The 21152-nt window shown below is 35.7% G+C and overlaps 1 protein-coding gene across 1 annotated transcript; it reads right to left on the reverse strand.

Annotated features, from left to right (window-relative positions):
- Positions 1-1251: 1251 nt before the first annotated feature.
- On the reverse strand, positions 1252-20728 carry ANGPTL5 (angiopoietin like 5). Its single transcript, XM_063636461.1, has 9 exons — positions 20592-20728; positions 18601-18756; positions 17885-18029; positions 16525-16628; positions 15595-15688; positions 13409-13509; positions 11023-11143; positions 5475-5660; positions 1252-2191 (listed from the first exon to the last, which is right to left on the reverse strand). The coding sequence occupies exons 2-9, from the start codon at positions 18694-18696 to the stop codon at positions 1872-1874; spliced, it is 1167 nt and encodes a 388-aa protein (XP_063492531.1). The 5' UTR covers positions 18697-18756; positions 20592-20728; the 3' UTR covers positions 1252-1871.
- Positions 20729-21152: the final 424 nt, after the last annotated feature.

Raw genomic sequence — 21152 nt, forward strand, 5'->3', positions numbered from 1 at the left:
GAAAAGAAGAAAGAAAGAAAGAGAAGAAAGAAAGAAGAAAGAGAGAAAGAAAGAAAGAAAGAAAGAAAGAAAGAAAGAAAGAAAGAAAGAAAGAGAAAGAAAGAAAGACAGTTGCCCTTATACCTTAACATCTCCTAAGAGTCAGGTCTGAGTATCTGAGGCTCAGGATTATGACCTGAAATATACCTTCTCATTTGCAATAGGGTTTGAGACTTCTTAATACTTTTATAGTTTCTCACAAGGCATCCTGGAAGTAATGCTGTCCATGGTTAGTCAATTACAAGCCAAATATATCTTTCCACTCCAAAGCCCCCAGAAATTAAAATTTCTCACTGATCTCTGGATCCATCTTTCCCCTTAATATTCCATTGATTCCCACTCTGCTTTCATCCTCAATTTTTCCATCATTTCCATAGGCTTTAGATGGGATAAAAATGTGACGCCCCTATCTCTTGCAGTACCATAAGGGAGATTGCCTCAGTCCCAGCTCAGCAAAGATTTCAAGGCCCAGATTCAAAACAACAGATTGGCTTGCTAAGTAACAAAATTATTGCATTGATTTGTAGGGGAATTTGCCTTGTGGTGCTCATATCATTACAGATATAAAAGGCAGTTCTGTGCTTCTCCAACCTGGCAGGCATCTGACTCCACTACCAAGATACAACCTCAGCTGTGCCTCTGTGATACGCATTGGAGACCATGGGAATCCATGTGCACCCTCCTGCAATCTTATCTCATGTAATCCTGTTCACGATTTATTCACTGCTTTCAGAGGATATCAAAGTGAAAGCACCTTAAATCATGACCTTATTATCATTTTTGTCCATCCCTGAACCCAAATCAGATTCTGTGTTCTATTCTGGGCTTAGCTATGTCACCCTGACATCTATATCCTCAAACTTACTTTTAATTCAATCCTCTTCCCACTTAATTTTTCAGCCAATTTCCCCCTCCCTTGAGTATTATATAACCCTAACTCTGGACAAAGTACTTTCTATTCAAAACTAATTCTTGATCATTTCCCTTGTCTCTCTTATCAGTAACTGACACTTGGCCCTGCGTGTTCCCTGCTGTCCTCTCCTATGGAATCCTTATCATCCAATTCCCTCCACCTTAGTAGAAAAAGTAGAGAGGACCAGCTTATTCCTAGAGTATATCTAGAATTGATTCTTCACTGTTATCCGCCATCCTTCACGTAAAGTTCATACCATTCCTACCAGTTCAAAAAGAGTTCAGATAAAGACGTATTTTAGAATGCAGCTGATAAGGATATAAAAGTACAGTATATTTATTACAAACAATAACAAAATAGTTAACCATGATTAGATATGAAAACAAGAAAAACTATTTGGGCAGCAAACTCTTACTACTTTTAAAATGGTATGGCATCACCTAGAAACAGTAAGGTTTTTAAATCATGTGTAGTTTATATATTAATCTGCATAAAAGTTATTTGTTGTAACTGTATTCAGTAGAAATTATCTGTAGATTATATAATCATATAAAGTATAAAAATAAGTAAAATATTCTCTTCAATTTTCCTAACAACATATTATGGTTTAAAAATGTTTCAAAGAAGAGGCAAAATCCTTTAAAAGCACTATAAATTTTAGGAAGACAAGTTGTAGTTCACTTGAAACAAATTTCATGGTATATTGTTAATATAGTCAGAAGTAAAAATATACAATCAGCCGTGTTTTCTTTTATAGAATACTACAAAATTGAAGTTTTCTAATTAAACTCATAACATCTAAATGCCATCTACAGTTAAATTTTGCCTAATATGTTTGAAACACTAAGTGAAAAGATAAACTTTTAAAAACCTGTAATATATTATCATTGTAGAACGTGCATTACAACGTTAAATGAGATTATTTAAAATATGGATTGTACATTCTTCTAATTTTCATTGAAACAGATTTAATCTTGACAGGTGAGTTGTTTTTGGTCCATGTGTCCCATTGAATTCCAGTTGCAAGCAATTTTCCAGAGAAGTGATGAATGCCATTTAGATTTGCTAGACCACACTCATTAAACCACCAGCCGGTCTTGTTATGGAGGTGACTACAGCTCTTCACAGACTGACCATTGACCAGGCATGCAGGGCGACACCCATCATTATCAACATCTGATGTGCTAAAAGGCATTGCATTTTGATTATCTTCTTTTTTGAGACCCCGGAATGCATCACCTGAGAAGAAAATTTTTAATGATTGAATTTAAAGGAAATTTCTATTATTTTAATTAATCATTACCAGCATATTAGGCAAGAGCATCACATCTGGAAGTAAGGTTTAAATTATTTTTCTACTATTTATCATGTTAAAATTCTCCTACTTGAAGATTCAACATGCCACAATCTGGTGATGAGTTCCCCAACATGACAGGCATCTTTAAATGAATCTTTGATATAAAAGTCAGAGTCCAAAACGGAAGTTTTGCTGTGTAGACAAAACCAGGTAATTTAAGCCAAAAATTATAGTATACAAAGCTGTCATAATTTGGACAGACCAATATGATAATTGAAATTTAGGAAAAGAAAATAATTTACACAGGGTAGGTTTTCATACCACTACCATTTACGTCACTTTAGCTAGAAAGACTTTTACCTTTAAGAAATTTAGATTTACAATTACAAATTTGGGGTTTTTTTCTAGGGGCCATCAACTTTATACAGAATACCAAATGCCCTCAAGAAAAATTCAGGTATACTCTTGAGGTGTACCTTTCCTTCACGGCTCTCCACATGATTTATGGACTAATTGGATGGTAGTTAAGACAATCCCATTTTTAAAGGGCTTCTACTGAACATTGTTTTATTTTGTTTTGTTTTGTTTTTAAGACAGAGTTTCGCTCTTGTCCCCCAGTCTGTAGTGCAATTGCACGATCTCGGCTCACTGCAACCTTCAACTCCCGGGTTCAAGCGATTCTCCTGCCTTAGCCTCCCAAGTAGCTGGCATTACAGGCACACACCACCACACCCAGCTAATTTTTGTATTTTTAGTAGAGATGGGGTTTCACCACGTTGGCCAGGTTGGTCTTGAACTCCTGACCTCAAGTGATCCACCCACCTCGGCCTCCCAAAGTGCTAGGATTACAGGCGTGATCCGCCGCTTCCGGCCTGAACATTGTATGTGTGGTATCCCTCATATTTACAATATCCCTGCAATGATTAAGTATCTTGTCCAGGATGACCCAGTTAACTCAGTGGCAGGAGCAGGAGTCATATTTTGTTTCTTAAAATTCCATAAAGTTAAAGATTCTAAGTAAACCCATAATGCCTATATTTCACCTATATGTAAACTTTCGCTAATGTTTGAAACACTAATTTAAAAAAGAAGCCCTATAAAATCTGCGGAGAAACCAAGCTCTATGTATGTTTCATTATTTCTGAATGTTTGGCATCTCTTGAGATAAATCTTTTGAAAGAGCCTGAAGTACTTCATTAGCAGTGGTGGCCTATCCTATACCCCAATTCTGCTGATTATTAAAGTCTCTGACTCTGTACTTCGTGGGAAACAAAACACACACAGTGTAGGTATTTTCAGAGAATATGTAATCTCCAACACTCACACAGTGTAATACCTTTCCAAAGTTCCAGTGAGAGACAATACCCATGGAGCATTGCCTAAACAATGTGATCATTCCATGGATACTCTCCCTAGATAGTATCTGGTCCAGCCACCAGAAGGATCATACAGCACATAAGCTCCTCAATAGACTTTATTTAATTCATTTAAAAAATATATGCATAGGTATATTTCCTTAAAAATAGCCTATTATAATATACCCATCATGTTTTCTGTGAGAGTGTGGTTGGAGAACATAACACTTTTGTTTTCCCTAAGAATCCGGAGAAATTTATCTCAAGTCTTATAATCAGGAATAGTTGAGATTCTCATGGAACAAGTGTGTTGCTCAAATATTCAAATTCATATTTCTGTTTTTGCTCCAAGCTCAAAGCCAAATTTGTGACCTGCCTTTACCACATACCTGATTATACTTAACCCATTGGTTTTACCTGTATTTCTATTATTACATTCTGCTGACACCTTTTTCTTTTATTCTTTTGATTACATTATGTGGTCAACAGTTGAAAGTTACTTAACAACCATGTTGGGAAAATGTAGAGTACAGTATGGCAAAATTTGAGAGTTTTGTAACGAAAAAACTTTTGCCATTATCAATACTATCCTTTAATTAGATGCTAGTCATCTTTCAGAGAACCCCCACATAAACTTTTCCTAATACAGTATATTCCATCTTTAGATAGTTCTTTACACTTTTAGAGAGGAAGCATTGAAAATCATATATTGTAATTTCTTAAACTTTTCCCTATAGATCATGATTGGAATTTCAGACTTTCACCTAATATCCCAAGTGTAAACCCCTCAGGTATCATAGATTCCAACCATGTCAGACAACTCTCTGTACCCTTTAATTTTCCTCCCTCTATGCCTTAACTTAAGCTGCTCTGTTTGTCAGCCTTCGTTTGCCAAAAGCCTATCCATTCTTCCAAGACTAGATCAGTGGTTCTCAACTGCAAGTATGCCAACATATCCATCTGGCTTAAAATAACTGAATCAGATTCTACAGGAATATATACTTTTTAAAAGCTTCCCATGTTGAATCTAACATTAACAGCTTGTTAAAAATTGCTTTTCCATGAATATTTTTTGGGTGCAATCAACTGAAATCATTCTCACCCTCTTTCTAACCCCAAAAGTTCTATCAGTATTCTGTATTTCCAGTGTTACTTATCTTCTCCTTTATATTGGGATCAGTTAAAGAGCTGGGAACATATATCATTTAGTTTTTGATTTCTAACACTAAATATACATAATGAACAAGTACCACAAACAGCAACAACACAGTTGAATTTAGTACTTTTTAACTCAAATGCCTTTAAATTTTCAGCATTAAAATGCAAGTTTAACATCAAGTATTTTGAAGTTCTGACAAATTAAATTCATTTAGAAATGAGCAGATGCATCAAAGTATAATGAAAAGAACACTAAACTTGTTGTTCTGTCAGCCTGGATTCTTGCCTTGGCTGAGGTGACGTGATCTGGGAACGTTGGGCAAGTCACTTTATCACTCAGGTTTTTTCACCTGCAAAGTGAGAAGACTAGAGATCATCTCTAACAGTCTGTCACTTCTAAATGTCAGCCTCTCTGAACATGAAAATGAAAATACCTTCACAGCCTACTCCACAGGCTCTCTATCCAAAGAATCAACTGAGATTACATAAGGCAAATTGTTTTAGAGACTATAAAGCACTTCAGAAGCACGAGGTGGTACAATGATCATAACAAAGTTTCAAAACTCAAGACTTGGCCAGCTTTCTTATTCCTAATCTATTCTGTTATCAGTGATGCATTATATATAAAGACAAATGCATTATTTTTATCTTCACTTAATAATGAGTCAGTTATAATTTAGATCTGGATAATTTTAGGAATAAAAAAACTTACCAGCATTTCCTGAATACCGCCCTAAGTGCATTTTAAAAAATCTTGTTTCATCCTCTAGCCAAAAATTATCATATGATGCATAAGCAAGTGTGTCATCTTCAGATTCCAAAGCCACATACAGCATAAAACTGGTATTTTTCTGATTTACTATATAAAAAATCTTTTTTAGTCCTAGCCAAAATTCTCCTGTAAAAAAAATGCTTTGTTTTAATATATTTTAATACAAATTAGAATAATGCTTTATTATTGAATGTTTGGTCTTGTTTAGCATTTCAAAAACTCTGAGATGGCTCACATAAGTAATTAAAGGCACTGGATGACCTAGCTCAAATTATCAGTGCTTACCTACTTTATAAAACAAACAAAATTTCTACTTCTGCTTCACCAGACTTGAGAAGATCAGACCCTTTTTCATTTTTATCTCCCCAAATTAAGTAAAATTTGGGGAAAGAAGATAATAATGATCTCTCAAAATTTTATCTCCCAAAATTAAACTAGTCTTCATTTAAAGACTAAAATTTACAGTCAACTTTTACCTTAAGGCATTTCAACATAAAACCAATTGAAATATTATGGCAGGCAAGAAAACGTTATTTACCAGTAAATGAGAAGGTTTAACCTCCAAATCAGCAGTTCCCAAAAAAACATTTCCTAAAAACACTCAGTTGAAATTATTTTTTCTGTCTTGGAATACTTTCTTAACAGACACTTCTTTGTTACAGTGCAGCTGGTTAATTTCCTATGCCTTGAACATAATGTAATAACATTGGAATATCCCCGGGTTTAGGATCAATATTTCCAAGACGATTATAGATTCAGGATGAAATAGAAAACTCCCCAACTCGGACTGCATACTTCTTGCATACATATTCTAGCCAATGGCTTTCTACCTCTCCTTACCCACTTGGCATAGCCCAAATGTGTATACCTCTGCTCTGAGATATATGCCTCTACTTGAATCATAAAATTATTAAAGAAAATAAGGGTCCAGTCAAAACAAACTTCAGAGTTGGAGAATAACATGACAGCATTCAAACTCTTCAAATTATAGCTAAGATATTAAGTCTTTCTTCAGACCTCACAGGGGCAGACATTTTAGCAACACACTCAATTACAATTGAAAAGTAAGGAGAGAAAGTGGGCCCAGTAAGATGGCTCCATAGGGGTTCATTGAGTCTCACACAGTATACAACACTTCAATTTAAGTGCCCCTGCCATCTTTTCCCAGTACTCCACCCTCAAATTTAAGACTTAAAAATACATTTTCTGTAATCCCATATTTATTTATTTATTTATTTATTTATTTATTTATTGAGAGCCTAACTCTGTCACCCAGGCTACGGTGCAGTAGTGTGATCTCGGCTCACTGCAACTTCCACTCCCCACCGTTCAAGCGATTCTCAGGCCTCAGCCTCCCAAGTAGCTGGGATTACAGAGGTGTGCACCACCACCCCCAGCTAATTTTTGTGTTTATTTTTTATTATACTTAACTTCTGGGATACATGTGCAGAATGTGCAGGTTTGTTACATAGATATACGTGTGGCATGGTGATTCGCTGCACCCATGAACTCATTATCTACATTAGGTATTTCTCCTAATGCTATCCCTCCTCTAGCCCCTACCCCGTGATAGGCTCCTGTGTGTGATGTTCCCCTCCCTGTGTCCATGTGTTCTCATTGTTCACCTCCCACTAATGAGTGAGAACATGCAGTGTTTGGTTTTCTGTTCCTGTGTTAGTTTGCTGAGAATGACGGTTTCCAGCTTCATCCATGTCCCTGCAAAGGACATGAACTCATTGTTTTTATGGCTGCATGGTATTCCATGGTGTATATGTGCCAGATTTTCTTTACCCAGTCTATCATTGATGGGCATTTGGGTTGGTGCCAAGTCTTTGCTGTTGTGAATAGTGCTGCAATACACATACACGTACATGTGTCTTTATAGTAGAATGATTTATAATCCTTTGGGTATATACCCAGTAATGGGATGGCTGGGTCAAATGCTATTTCTAGTTCTAGATCCTTGAGGAATCATCACACTGTCTTCAACAATGGTTGAACTAATTTACACTCCCACCAACAGTGTAAAAGCTTTCCTATTTCTCCACATCCTCTCCAGCATCTGTTGTTTCCTGACTTTTTACTTATCACCATTCTAACTGGTGTGAGATGGTATCTCATTGTGGTTTTGATTTGCATTTCTCTAATGACCAGTGATGACAAGCTTTTTTTCATATGTGGTTGGCTGCTTAAATGTCGTCTTTCGAAAAGTGTCTGTTCATATCCTTCGCCCACTTTTTGATGGGGTTGTTTGTTTTTTTCTTGTAAATTTGTTTAAGTTATTTGTAGATTCTGGATATTAGCACTTTGCCAGAAGGATAGATTGCAAAAATTTTCTCCCATTCTGCAGGTTGCCTATTCACTCTGATGATAGTTTCTTTTGCTGTGCAGGAGCTCTTTAGTTTAATTAGATCCTATTTGTCAATTTTGGCTTTTGTTGAAATTGCTTTTGTTGTTTCACTTGTGAAGTCCTTGCCCATGTCTATGTCCTGAATGGAATTGCCTAGGTTATCTTCTAGGGTTTTTATGGTTTTAGGTCTTACGTTTAAATCTTTAATCCATCTTGAATTAATTTTTGTACAAGGTAAAAGGAAGGGATCCAGTTTCAGTTTTCTGCATATAACTAGCTAGTTTTCCCAGCACCATTTATTAAATAGGGAATCCTTTCCCCATTGCTTTTTTTGTCAGGTTTGTCAAAGATCAGATGGTTGTAGATTTGTGGTGTTATTTCTGAGGCCTCTGTTCTATTCCATTGGTCTATATATCTGTTTTGGTACCAGTACCAAACTGTTTTGGTTACTGTAGCCTTGTAGTATAGTTTGAAGTCAGGTAGCATGATGCCTCCAGCTTTGTTCTTTTTGCTTAGGATTGTCTTGGCTATACAGGCTCTTTTTTGGTTCCATAAGGAATTTAAAGTAGTTTTTTCTAATTATGTGAAGAAAGTCAGTGGTAGCTTGATGGGAATAGCATTGAATCTATAAATTACTTTGGGTAGGCCAGGCACGGTGGCTCACGTCTGTAATCCCAGCACTTTGGGAGGCCAAGGCAGGTGGATCACCTGAGGTCAGAAGTTCAAGACCAGACTAATCAACATGGTGAAACCCTAACTCTATTAAATTACAAAAATTAGCCAGGCGTGGTGGCAGGCACCTGTAATCCCAGCCACTCGGGAGGCTGAGGCAGGAGTATCGCTTGAACCCAGCAGGCAGAGGTTGCAGTGAGCCAAGATCACGCCATTGCACTCCAGCCTGGGCAACAAGAGCGAAACTTTGTCTCAAAAAAAAGAAAATTACTTTGGGCAGTATGGCCATTTTCACGATATTGATTCTTCCTCTCCACGAGCATGGCATGTTTTTCCATTTGTTTGTGTCCTCTCTTATTTCCTTGAGCAGTGGTTTGTAGTTCTTGAAGAGGTCCTTCACATCCCTTGTAAGTTGGATTCCTAGGTATTGTATTCTGTTTATAGCAATTGTGAATGGGAGTTCACTCATGATTTGGCTCTCCGTTTGTCTGTTATTGGTGTATAGGAATGCTTGTGATTTTTGCACATTGATGTTGTATCCTGAGACTTTGCTGAAGTTGCTTATCAGTTTAAGGAGCTTTGAGACTGAGGCGATCGGGTTTTCAAAATATACAATCATGTCATCTGCAAACAGAGACAATTTGACTTCCTCTTTTCCTGATTGAATACCCTTTATTTATTTCTCTTGCCTGATTGCCCTGGCCAGAACTTCCAATACTATGTTGAATAGGAGTGGTGAGAGAGGGCATCCTTGTCTTGTGCTGTTTTTCAAAGGGAATGCTTCCAGCTTTTGCCCATTCAATATGATATTGGCTGTGGGTTTGTCATAAATAGCTCTTATTATTTTAAGATACGTTCTACCAATACCTAGTTTATTGAGAGTTTTTAATATGAAGGGGTGTTGAATTTATCAAAGGGCTTTTCTGCATTTATTGAGATAATCATGTGGTTTTGTCATTGGTTCTGTTTATATGATGGATTATGTTTATTGATTTGCATATGTTGAACCACCTTGCATCCCAGGGATGAAGCCAACTTGATGGTGGTGGATAAGCTTTTTAATGTGCTGCTGGATTCAGTTTTCCAGTATTTTATTGAGGATTTTCACATCGATGTTCATCAGGGATATTGGCCTGAAATTTTCTTTTTTTTGTTGTGTCTCTGCCAGGTTTTGGTATCAGGATGATGCTGGCCTCATAAAAAGAGTTATGGAGGAGTCCCTCTTTTTCTACTGCTTGGAATAGTTTCAGAAAGAATGGCACCAGCTGTTCTTTATACCTCTGGTAAAATTTAGCTGTGAATCCATCTTTTGTGTTTTTATAGAGACATGGTTTCAACATGTTGGCCAGCCTGGTTTCAAACTCCTGGCCTCAGGCAATCCACCTGCCTTGGCCTCTCAAAGTGCTGGGGTTACAGGCGTGAGCCACTATGCCCAGCCCCAAATTTGTTTTCAAAACACACCAGTACAAAGCAGTCTCAGTTTGTATGCAGTATACCTGCCTGAAGAACCTGGTTAGTCAAAACTCATATTCTTTCCCCATAGAAATAAATTTGAAATAAGGAAGATGGCAAAGCCTGTATATGGATCTATAACTACCTAATTCAAGAAGAAGCACTCAATGGAAAAATCAGAAGTAATGCTGAGAAAATGCAAGTATATTCACTATACTCCAGACCATGGCAGTTACCTGGGTATAAGCCAAATGGCTTCTAAAATCACTGGCATTCAGTAGCATTTTTAGCACTAGGACTGACATCACCACTTACCAAATCCTTGGATGACATTATTATGAGAGATTAAAGATTTACAATTATAAAAACAGTAACTGTTAAAATAGCATAAAAATTAGTAAACTCACTGGCAGAAGTTCCAACTAATGTAAAATTCTGCAAAGTTCAGAAATATTGGTGTTTCCGTTTACCAGCAAAAGTGATGCCGCCATGTGGCAATAATGTAAACAGATTTTACATTCACCTGGGGTTATAATTTTCAAATTTTGAGCATAATGATGTTTACTGACATTTTAATAATATGCTCAGTTTAAATAATTTGAGTTTGCACAGACACATACCTCAATTCGCCATTTCATTGGCTTATATAGATACAACACACCTCTCAAGATTTTTAAGATCTAGGACAACGCTGCCATTCAGTTTTTCGTTGGGCAAACAGTTGGTGAGCACCTGCCAGAATTCTGCTGGATGCATAGTAGATACTTAATACATATCCAATCTAGAATTTTCACTCAAATCACACTTCACCAGATATCTACAAATAAAGATTTCCAGATCTCCACTGAAGACCTACTTATTTTAAATAATCTGGTATATGAAAAGAGGGTGAGTTAAGTCATATTTTGAAATTTGCAAGCATTTGCTATTTTTACTAAAGATCTGACCAATAAAGACTCTAGATATAATACCAAAAAGAGTAAAAAACATAGAGTAGAAACACAAAAAATTAACCTAAAAGGTCTCCAAATCCATCCAGATAATCACACCACAATCTTTGGAAGTCAATTATCCCATCAATTCTTTTCTGTATCACAGTCCATCCACCTCCTCTGTAATCCATGTCACACATTACCTAAAATAAACACAGAGAAGACCAAAATAATACACTATTATTTTCATTATTTGATAATATAACACTCATGCTTCATCCTTAGGCTTAGAAAAAGAGACGATACTGACACTGAGTTTTCAATGCAATCATACGCCATTAATTTATTCAGATGTTTTTATATCTCTAGAAATAATACTATTATAAAACAACCCTGTAATTAACCTAAATAATACTGTTTATTATCAAACAAATTTGTAATTAACTTAATCACAGTCCTTATAACAATCATTTTTAAAAATATGTATTTGCAGCTTCTTTTTTTCTCTTTTTTTTGAGACAGAGTCTCCCTCTGTCGCCCAGGCTGGAGTGCAGTGGCGCGATCTGGGCTCACTGCAAGCTCCGCCTCCCGGGTTCACGCCATTCTCCCGCCTCAGGAGTAGCTGGGACTACAGGCGCCCGCTAGCACGCCCGGCTATTTTTTTTTTTTTTTTTTTTTTTTTTTTTTTTTGTATTTTTTAGTAGAGACGGGTTTTCACTGTGTTAGCCAGGATGGTCTCGATCTCCTGACCTCGTGATCCGCCCGCCTCCGCCTCCCAGAGTGCTGGGATTACAGGCGTGAGCCACCGCGCCTGGCCGTATTTGCAGCATTTTAAGGTTATCCTCTTATTACTCAACTTTATAAATATTCTTCAGTTTGTATAACAGTATCGCTGTGATGTGGCAGAGCAATGTACTTCTCTATAAACTAAACTTTTGAATTAAAACACTGGTGTGTGTGTGTGTGTGTGTGTGTGTGTGCTAAATATTTCACATGCTTGTCTGCTCTTTTCTCCCACAAGCCTGGAAGGCCTGTTTTCAGACTGGCATTTTCAGAGAAAGGCATGATCTGTGCCCACTCAGCAGGCGCTCATAGACACATCTGTTGATGCTGTGTAAAATGCCCCTAAAAGGACCTCTGTAGGGGACCCATAGAAGCGATATAGGGAAGAAATCAGAGCAAAATTCTCCCTCAGAAACTTCCCGCATAGAGACAGAGAAAAGGCAGTGTGGAGGAAGTTAAGCAACCAGCACTTTCCCACAAAAGAGGTGATTATGCATCCCACTCTTCACAAAATTAGAAGCCTTCCTTTTCCACATCTGTTCAGATACAGTTTTGAATCTGTAGGTGAAGTAACTTAGGTAATTTTAAAATTATTTCCCACTTAATTTCCAATTTTTTGACACCTTGTCAATAGATTTCAAATAAAATAATGGTAGTAACTCTAAGAAGACAAACCGGTAGTATTTACTTAGAAAAAAAGTGACTTTATTATCCAATAATGACTATCAATAAGGTATGAGTATCATAAACTTTTCTTCTGCACAAAGAAGTGCCCAGGAAAATATATATATAATATATATAATTGTATGTGTGTGTGTGTGTGTGTATATATATGTGTATATATATATGTATATACATGTGTGTATATATGTATATATATGTGTGTGTATATATATGTGTATATATATTATATAAATATATACCGAGATCGTGCCACTGCACCCCAGCCTGGGTGACAGAGGGAGACTCTGTCTCAAAAAACAAAAAGCTGCAAATACATTTTTAAAAATGATTGTTATAAGGACTGTGATTAAGTCAATCACAAAATATACACACACACACAAATTTATTCCATCAATATGCACAGTCTCTAGTAGAAATTTCTACTAGATATCCTTGCAGAGAACAACTAAGAATAGACATGAGTAATTTATCAATTTCAGAATGAATCAGCTTTTCAGTCTGCCTTGCACCCCACTGAAAGGTTTTTTTAATTATTAATTTCTCATACAATCACATAAAATCATCTATCATCAAAAGAAATTATAACCATATACAAGAAGGGAAGTCAAAAGTATTTTTAGTAAGCTCCAAGGCAAAGCACACCATTATTTTCCAATATCCACAGGCTAATTAAAGCAAACAACTATTTATATTGCATAGTTCTGCCTGCTATAGTTCTGCCTATTATGAGGATAATGTAAGCTTTTGCATCAAATGGATTTACTTTAAAAAGTATAACCATGGAAACTCAAATAGAAAAGTGAAAGACAGACTCTAGCTCTTTTATGAATTCATGTTTTGGGCATTAGAATTCTAAAAAACCAAAATTCTGAAAGTAGAACTTTACCTAATTTATTTAAAATTTTTCAAGGAAAAATTAAATATTAAAACAATTTAAATTTTAGCATAAATTAAATTGGTTGGATGTTTATCTTAGCCCACATAATACGGGAAAACTTTACCTCAAATGGGTAGCTAGATCCTTCTGGGTGAATTATGTATAAACCACTCGGTGTTTTGGTGACAGAGCCAATGGTATCCTTAATATCAGTGCAATCTAAACCTAGAAAAGCAAAATTATTTAATTGGGATATTTTCAAGTGTACATTTAAGGCAATCATTTTACAGAGAGAATTGATAGTGCTATTATCATAATTTTCATTATTATGTGATTTTAACTTCCTCAAAATGAGAAATGGTCACAATTTTAGAAATAAAAAGAAAAAATAAGGGATTAAAGAATGTATGCTGCAATAAGCCTTCACTTATAATATCACTGTTAGTGATTAGTTTCCTATACTATTTAAAAGTTTCATTTGGGATCAACACTTATTAAACATATTTTATAATTACACATTCTCTTTACCAATAAATAATGCCCTTTCAGAAATTTAGGTTTATCTTGGAGAATGTAATGTGTAAAGGAAATCTACATGAACAGGGAGGAGAAAACCAAAAGGAATAAGTAGATTAACCACTACAGACACATATTTCACTATTCTATTCCCAACTTCAGAGACTGATGTGTTTGGGACCACTAATACCAGTAGCCAAAGGAAGAAGGGAAAATCACTTTCTTCCCCAAGAAATTATGCCTGACGTTAGAGCCTACTCTGTTGACAACAGTTAGAATTATAGCACCCCATAATCACCTTCTCCAAAGCACTCATCTCCCCAGGATTGTAAACACGTTTATGTGGATATGGATATTACATTTTCTGGAAGATACTCTACTCTGTAGCATCTTTTATAAATGAAATAAATTCAACCCTTAGAGTGTCCATTATCCAAATGCCCATCTTTACATCCTAGTTCTACTCCCAACACTTTACTTCATAGTGTTATCCTATTTACGTAGTAAGGTATTACATAAAGCCCTTACCATAGTGCCCAGCACACCCAAATAATGAAGAAAATGCCATCTACAAAAAGTTAGCTATAAAAAGTCATTTGTTTTCTCCTTCATCTCTGGCAGACATAGATTTGTTGTTGCCTGTGTCCTTCGTTGTTAAGAGATATTCTTATAATGCCTTTATGCTCAGAGACATGAAAGAAGTTCACTCTGAAGGACTGATCTCGGTTGGAGGATCTGCTTTATCATTACCTTTCAAATTAATGTGAACAGATTATTTCAATTTTTCTGGGCTGGATATTTCTTATCTGATGATGATGATCATAGCAAGCCCTTATATTGCTCTCCCTATGATTCGGGCATTTTTTTTTTATTTTCCTTGTGATAAACATTTGATTCGGGCAATATTTTAAGAGATTTCCCTGTATTTATTCATTTAATCCTCACATCAACTATAAGAGGTAGGTACCATCAGTTTACTGATGGGAAAACGTATCAAGAGAGCAGCAGGTCAGAAGTTTGAAACCAAGGAGTCTGGCATCAGAGTCCATGCTCCTGCCTACCACATTATACCTGCTTTGGGTCAGTTATGAGATGTAATAAAATAATTTTAATAACAAAATAATGTGAGAAAGTGCCTGTCTTCCTACTTATCACATAGAAGATTTTCAAGCACTGTTTATTCTCTTCTTTTTTGAAGAAGAACATAAAGATCATGTTCTAGGTCCTCAATATTTATTTGCTTTAAACCTTTGGGGATAAATTCATATTTATAAGATTTATAGGGTATTTTTCTTAGAAGTCCAAGTCTCTAGGAATTAATATGCTGTATTTTAGTATAAAAAGTGCCAACTTTCAGTTTATTCTTGTCTTATATTCCTTTTTTTTTTTTTTCAAATTTTATGCCCCAATTTGAAACATTTCAAACATGTCAAAAACATTTTTTACAGGTGGGAGGAACTTTGAAACTTTCTTTTCTTCTATCTGAAGATGAATTATTAATAAGATGTAAACTGGGAACCCAGAACAAAGCTACAGAAAGCTATGTTATTTTCAACAGCTTCAGGATATCTTTATACAGCCGTGACTTTCACATGGTTGAAAAAGTTTCCCATTTTAAGAAAGTACACATTGTCTATGGTGAAATTTGCTTAATGGCAGGTATTAGCCCTCCAGTCTGTTAGAGAATGGTGAGCTGTAGTTTTTAAATAAAACTTTTAAATGGATCGACCTGTCCAGGAAAATTTTAAGCAATAAAAGACAAACATGAAAAGGCTGAAATACCAAAGTTCTCACCATGTGACTGAACAGGTCTGTGAGGAAAAGGATCCAGCTGTTTTCTAAAAACTTCTGTAGTCAAAAGGAGAACTCGATTCATGAGCTCGTTGACCTAAACACATGCATACACATTTAAGTACATTTATATTTGAAGAAATTGCCATCCCTAAGCCTCTCGTAAACCCAGCTCTGAAATACATAATGGTGCCCATTTTTCTAGATTGATTTCTTACTGCTTTAACAAAGAATAAAGGCAAAGCTAAATAGCAATCATTAAATTTCGTAGTATCTACCTCCTTAACATCAATTTCATCTGCCCCTATTTCTGCATTTGGCTGCTCTTGCACATCTGTCATTCATACCTTGTCCAAACCATTGCTGTAGTTTCTTACCTCCTCCCTTGGCTCTTCCTCAAGTCATTGGCCACACGAGTTGATCAGATTGTGGCATTTCCTCGCTTAAACACTACAGTGGCTCCTTGGTGTGGTATGATTTCATTCTTGCCTATTCCTATAGTCAGTTTTCCTTAAATACTCAACCTCACCAGCCACTCCACCCTGCACCAACTCCAAGAAGTTTCCCCAGAATGGAATGTCCTCTTCGCCTTACCTAACCTTTATGGTTTTTAAAACATTTATTCATCCATCATGACTGTTCACAGACTTTCTCCTCTGGGCAGTTTTTTGTAACTGAGAGCTCTCTTTTGTGCCATTCTAACAACCACATTTTTGTCAACACATTTTAATGCTCCACTAGACTATACCCCTTGAATGAAGTTCGATTTTTTTACTGCTTTTTGTTTGCCTAAAGTTTACTATGGTGCCTCTAACATGGTAGGCGCTAAATAGATGTCTGAACATGAATTCATTTTAAAAAAAGATTATACCTCCAGCTAACTATACATCAACGTGCACATGCAATAACAACACAATACTAAAACATCTATACCTGATTAGATAAATAATCCAAGGAAGCTTGTTGCTCATCCATCATATTTCTTAGCAGTTTTTTGGTACTTCTTGTGTAGGAAACAATAGAATTTTGCAAATTTCCTTAACCATAATAAAAAGTGGCTGTTAAATATTATATTGTTACAGAAAACAATTACAGCGAAAAATAGTGAATCTTACCTGATTTTGGATATGTATGTTAACTCAATACTATCTCAATTTATCTTAATTCTCAGAATTACATATTTTAGTTAGTATATATTTTGTTTAACTCAGAATTAACCCCAGAAATGATTGTCCCAATACTTCTTAATGAAACTATGCTTCCTACTAATATAGATTACCCAGAATAATTAATCTGTTATCATTAAGAGACAGTGTTCTGATTATAAATTCTCACTTTATAAGATGAGCTATATAGAGGCAGGAGTTACAGGATTCATCAATTCTTACTGTAAAAGAAAGTTAGTGGTAACAGTTTTATACCAGGCAAGTTAATTTCAAAAAGTACATCTTTGTTTTAATTTTTCTATTAATACTATATTTACACAATTAAATTGCTAGCACATACATATACGTACACATAATAAATCTTAGTCAAAGGTTTTGGTTATTTGGTTTCTGACTAAACATTTACTATACATTTTCCTTTTAAAAATATTTTTATTTTAAGAGAAAATTTCTTATAGCGAAGTTGCGATAACAGTACAAATAACTTTTTTCCTAATGCCTTTGAGACCATGTTTCCATGATGTACCATCACGCTATTTCAGTGTGTATTTCTTACACTAAAGACATTTCTAATAACATACCACCAAAATTAGGAAATAAACATTGACTACCTATGTTTCTCAGACCCTATGTGAGTTTTACCCAAGATAGTAATAATGTTGCCCCCTATAACAAAAGGGCCCACACATTATTAAGTATGTTATTCTTTAAAAATTTATTTTCTAAGTTTCTTTCCACCAGCAGTAGAATAACATTAATAAATCTTGATATTTTTAATTCTACCTCACTCAGCTTCCTCTCTCTTTCTTTTTTTCAGTCTGTCACTTTCTATTAGCTTTTTCCTGAATTTAGCCATCTGTCTTAATAGGTCTAAAGCTGCGCTCATTGGTTTGAGAAGCCTGAGACCCTTTTGTTGCACACAGAATTAGCTACATAGAAAAAGGATCCATTCATTTACCAAATATTTATTAAGCACCTATTACGGGCCAAACAATAAAGCTTCTGGCCTAGGATGATCAGGATGTGTAGAAAATGACCCAGACAAAAGCTAAAGTATACTTTTCAGTGTCTACCCTAAAAATAATGAATCATATACCCTTATTATTGTGTTTATTTTTAATACTTACTACACATGAAATGTTTTTCTTCTCGTGTAATTTTAGTTTTAACATCACATGATTCCTCACAGTCTTCCTTACAAAAAGTATCATTACTTTTACTTTCATCTTTTGCATTAGATACATCTTCTACAATGTTAACTACTGAAGAGTCCTTTATATTAAAAAATAGAAATAAGAAAAAATACATTAAACGTGTTATATGAACTAATACATAGTAAATAAGACTATAGAGAAAAGCTTAGATTTCAGGAAAGACAAGGTTGATCATTAGAGAAAAATATAAGCTATTTAACTCAAACTTCCACAAATAAACCTGATGAGTAAATAAAATCTAATGGACCAATTTCTTAATGTCTTGCGTAGCCACTCACAGGACAATCTGTGAAATATGAAAGTTTGTGGAACAGGTTTTTTTTTTTTTTAAGCAAAGTGATTTTTTACTACCTATCAGATATTTCATTGAAAAGTTGTGGGCTAGTTTTTAATCTAGGCCTGAAATGTCTTTAAAATTTTTTCATATTTGTTGAATCAATCCTCAGTTTATAGTTTCCTCAGTTTAAATACAGTAACATTAAAGCAATTTTTCAACATTTCTAAATAAATGTTTTAATTGTTCCATAAACTATATTTGGTAGTTATGATTAATCTTTTCAAAATTCTAATATATATCTTGAAAGCTAATCATGCCTTCCTAGCTAATATAATATTGCTAAAATTCTTACCGTAGAATGAGGTACACAGCTACCTTGTACAGCTTCTCCACAAATAAAAATACATACATTTAAGAATAAGAGTGAGGCTTGGGATGGAGACATCATATTTTTCTTGGATAGATGAAAACACTTCTTCAAATATCAGTCAGCTCTCTGTGGAAAGAACTACAGAGCATAGAGTCCTCAGTTAAAAACCGCTGGAAAGCGGACAACAAAAACACAAGCCAAAACTTACTAGTTTCCATGCCCTGGTTTGAAACAACACCCTTCATAGGAAAAACAAAGTAGCCTCAGGAGACCCTGACGTTTTAAGTTGTACAATTCCTTTTTTGTCACTTCATGTCTGTATTATAAATCCAAGCTTTTGCAATATAGGCAACAAATAGATAAATAAGTAAATAAATAAATAAATGACAGATGTAGACAGATAAAGCATGAATTTATAAATTCATCTAATTTTTGTGAGTCAGCCTTTTCTTGCCTTGGGGAAAAAAAATGGCTTTGATAAGCTATACACCAATAATTGCAAACTGCTTGCAAAAAAAATAGAAAGTAGAAATGACTGATGGAGTGGGAAAAATATTACCTTGAAACTATTTCTATAAAATGCTAAGTAGAAATTTCATCAAGGTGGACATCCAGAGCAGATAATTCAGACTTAAAATATACCTTTAAAATGCCAAATTTCAAGGCTGGGTGCGGTGGCTCACGCCTGTAATCCCAACACTTTGGGAGGCCGAGGCAGGTGGATCACCTGAGGTCAGGAGTTCAAGACCAGCCTGGCCAACATGTCGAAGCCTCATCTCTACTAAAAAATACAAAAATTAGCTGGGTGTTGTGGCAGGTGCCTGTAATCCCAGCTACTCAGGAGGCTGAGACAGGGAGAATCGCTTGAACCTGGGAGGCGGAGGTTGCAGTGAGCCGAGATCATGCCACTGCACTCCAGCCTGGGCGAAAGAGTGAGACTCCATCTCAAAAAAAAAAAAAAAAAAGTCAAATTTCGAAGACTCTAATTAATCTGTAATTAGTTGTAATCTAATTACAACTATTTTGTTAAAACTGTAAAAATTCTGAACATCAGAGAAATAATATTATTGAAAATGACCACTCTTTGAAGGTTGGTAGATCAATGTCTTCAAATTTTCCTTTTCAATGTCTCCTTCCCTTCATTTTACACACATGCCTAAGTCTTCATTATCCTAAAATTAAGAGGCAAAGCAAAACTTTCCTGCATCTTCCTTCTGGTTCGAGAAGTTTTTTTCTCCATCTCCTTTCCTAACCTGAGAACTGCCATAGTTTTTATGGTACTAGTACAATGACTGATACACAAGAGGCACTCAAATATTTTCTTAATGAAGAAACAGCTTAAAATAATGATCTGTTCTCTGACTTTCCTTCCTCACCACCTACTATTTAAACCCGAACAATCTTATCTCTTACTTGTGGCAATCATTTTCTCAGAGTTTCTCCATTGAGACAGTATGAGATGGTTGGGAGTGCCGGCTCCAAGACCAGATTGCCTGATTTAAAGATCAGTTTCAACACTTCCCTACCCTGGAATCTTGGACAAAGTTACTAATATTGCTATAGCTCAATTACCTCCTTTGTATTACGGAAATTGTTGTATGGATTAAAAGATTAATATATGTAACATTGCAGACAATATTGATGACTTTTATAATTTATATTAATAGACAAATACACATATTGTAATCTTAAATTTCTAGCTGAAGTCTTACAAAACTGAAGTGAAAATGGCAGAACTTCAGCAGAAGTTGGCAGAACTTTAAATCAGCCAGATGTTAAAATTCTTTGTTCTTTCACATCTTGCCCAGAGACCAATTCAGGAAATTCTTATTTGAGAAAGAAAATACTTCAGCAGAAGATGGAAAAAAAAAAATAGCCTCAGCCAAGACAAAAGTGAAAGCACAAAAAATTGTCCATCACAGCTGCCACATGGTTATAATGCTTGTTAAATTAAATAAGCAGGAGGCAATTACCTGAGGCTGTCTCTGAACTTTGAGTTCCTCTGTAGCAAACCGCAGCCTGACTTAGGAGTATATTTTCTGTAACAAATAGCAGAGTTTCAGCCAATCATAGGCAGCCAACTAATCAGAGTATACCCAAATAAGATAAACACCTAGCTGCAGTCAATCACATGATTCCTCTACTTTGCTTCTGTGTCCAACAAAATCTTGCTTCTCGTGCTGCTGGGTGGAGCTCTCTGAACTTCTTGTTCTGGGTGCTGCCCAATTCATAAATCATTCTTTGCTCAAATAAATTCTGTTTATTTTCTGTTCTAAAGATGCTAAAAATAATATTCAGTCTGGGTGTGGTGGCTCACGCCTGTAATCCCAGCACTTTGGGAGGCCGAGGCGGGCGGATTACCTGAGGTTGGGAGTTTGAGACCAGCCTGACCAACACGGAGAAACCCCGTCTCTACTAAAAACACAAAATTAACTGGGCGTGGTGGCACATGCCTGTAATCCCAGCTACTCAGGAGCCTGAGGCAGGAGGATCACTTGAACCCGGGAGGTGGAGGTTGTGGTGAGCCGAGATCG

This window comes from Symphalangus syndactylus, chromosome 3, assembly GCF_028878055.3.
Source record: "Symphalangus syndactylus isolate Jambi chromosome 3, NHGRI_mSymSyn1-v2.1_pri, whole genome shotgun sequence".
Taxonomy (NCBI): Eukaryota; Metazoa; Chordata; class Mammalia; order Primates; family Hylobatidae; genus Symphalangus; species Symphalangus syndactylus.

Bases quoted from the DNA above. Each gene is read 5' to 3' on its own strand.
- ANGPTL5 (XM_063636461.1), bottom strand. From the start codon at position 18,696: ATGATGTCTCCATCCCAAGCCTCACTCTTATTCTTAAATGTATGTATT. The intron at 18,030-18,600 runs GTAAGAATTTTA...TTTAATATAAAG, and splicing joins GCTGTGTACCTCATTCTACG to GACTCTTCAGTAGTTAACAT. The intron at 16,629-17,884 runs GTAAGTATTAAA...ATTATGGTTAAG, and splicing joins AGAAAAACATTTCATGTGTA to GAAATTTGCAAAATTCTATT.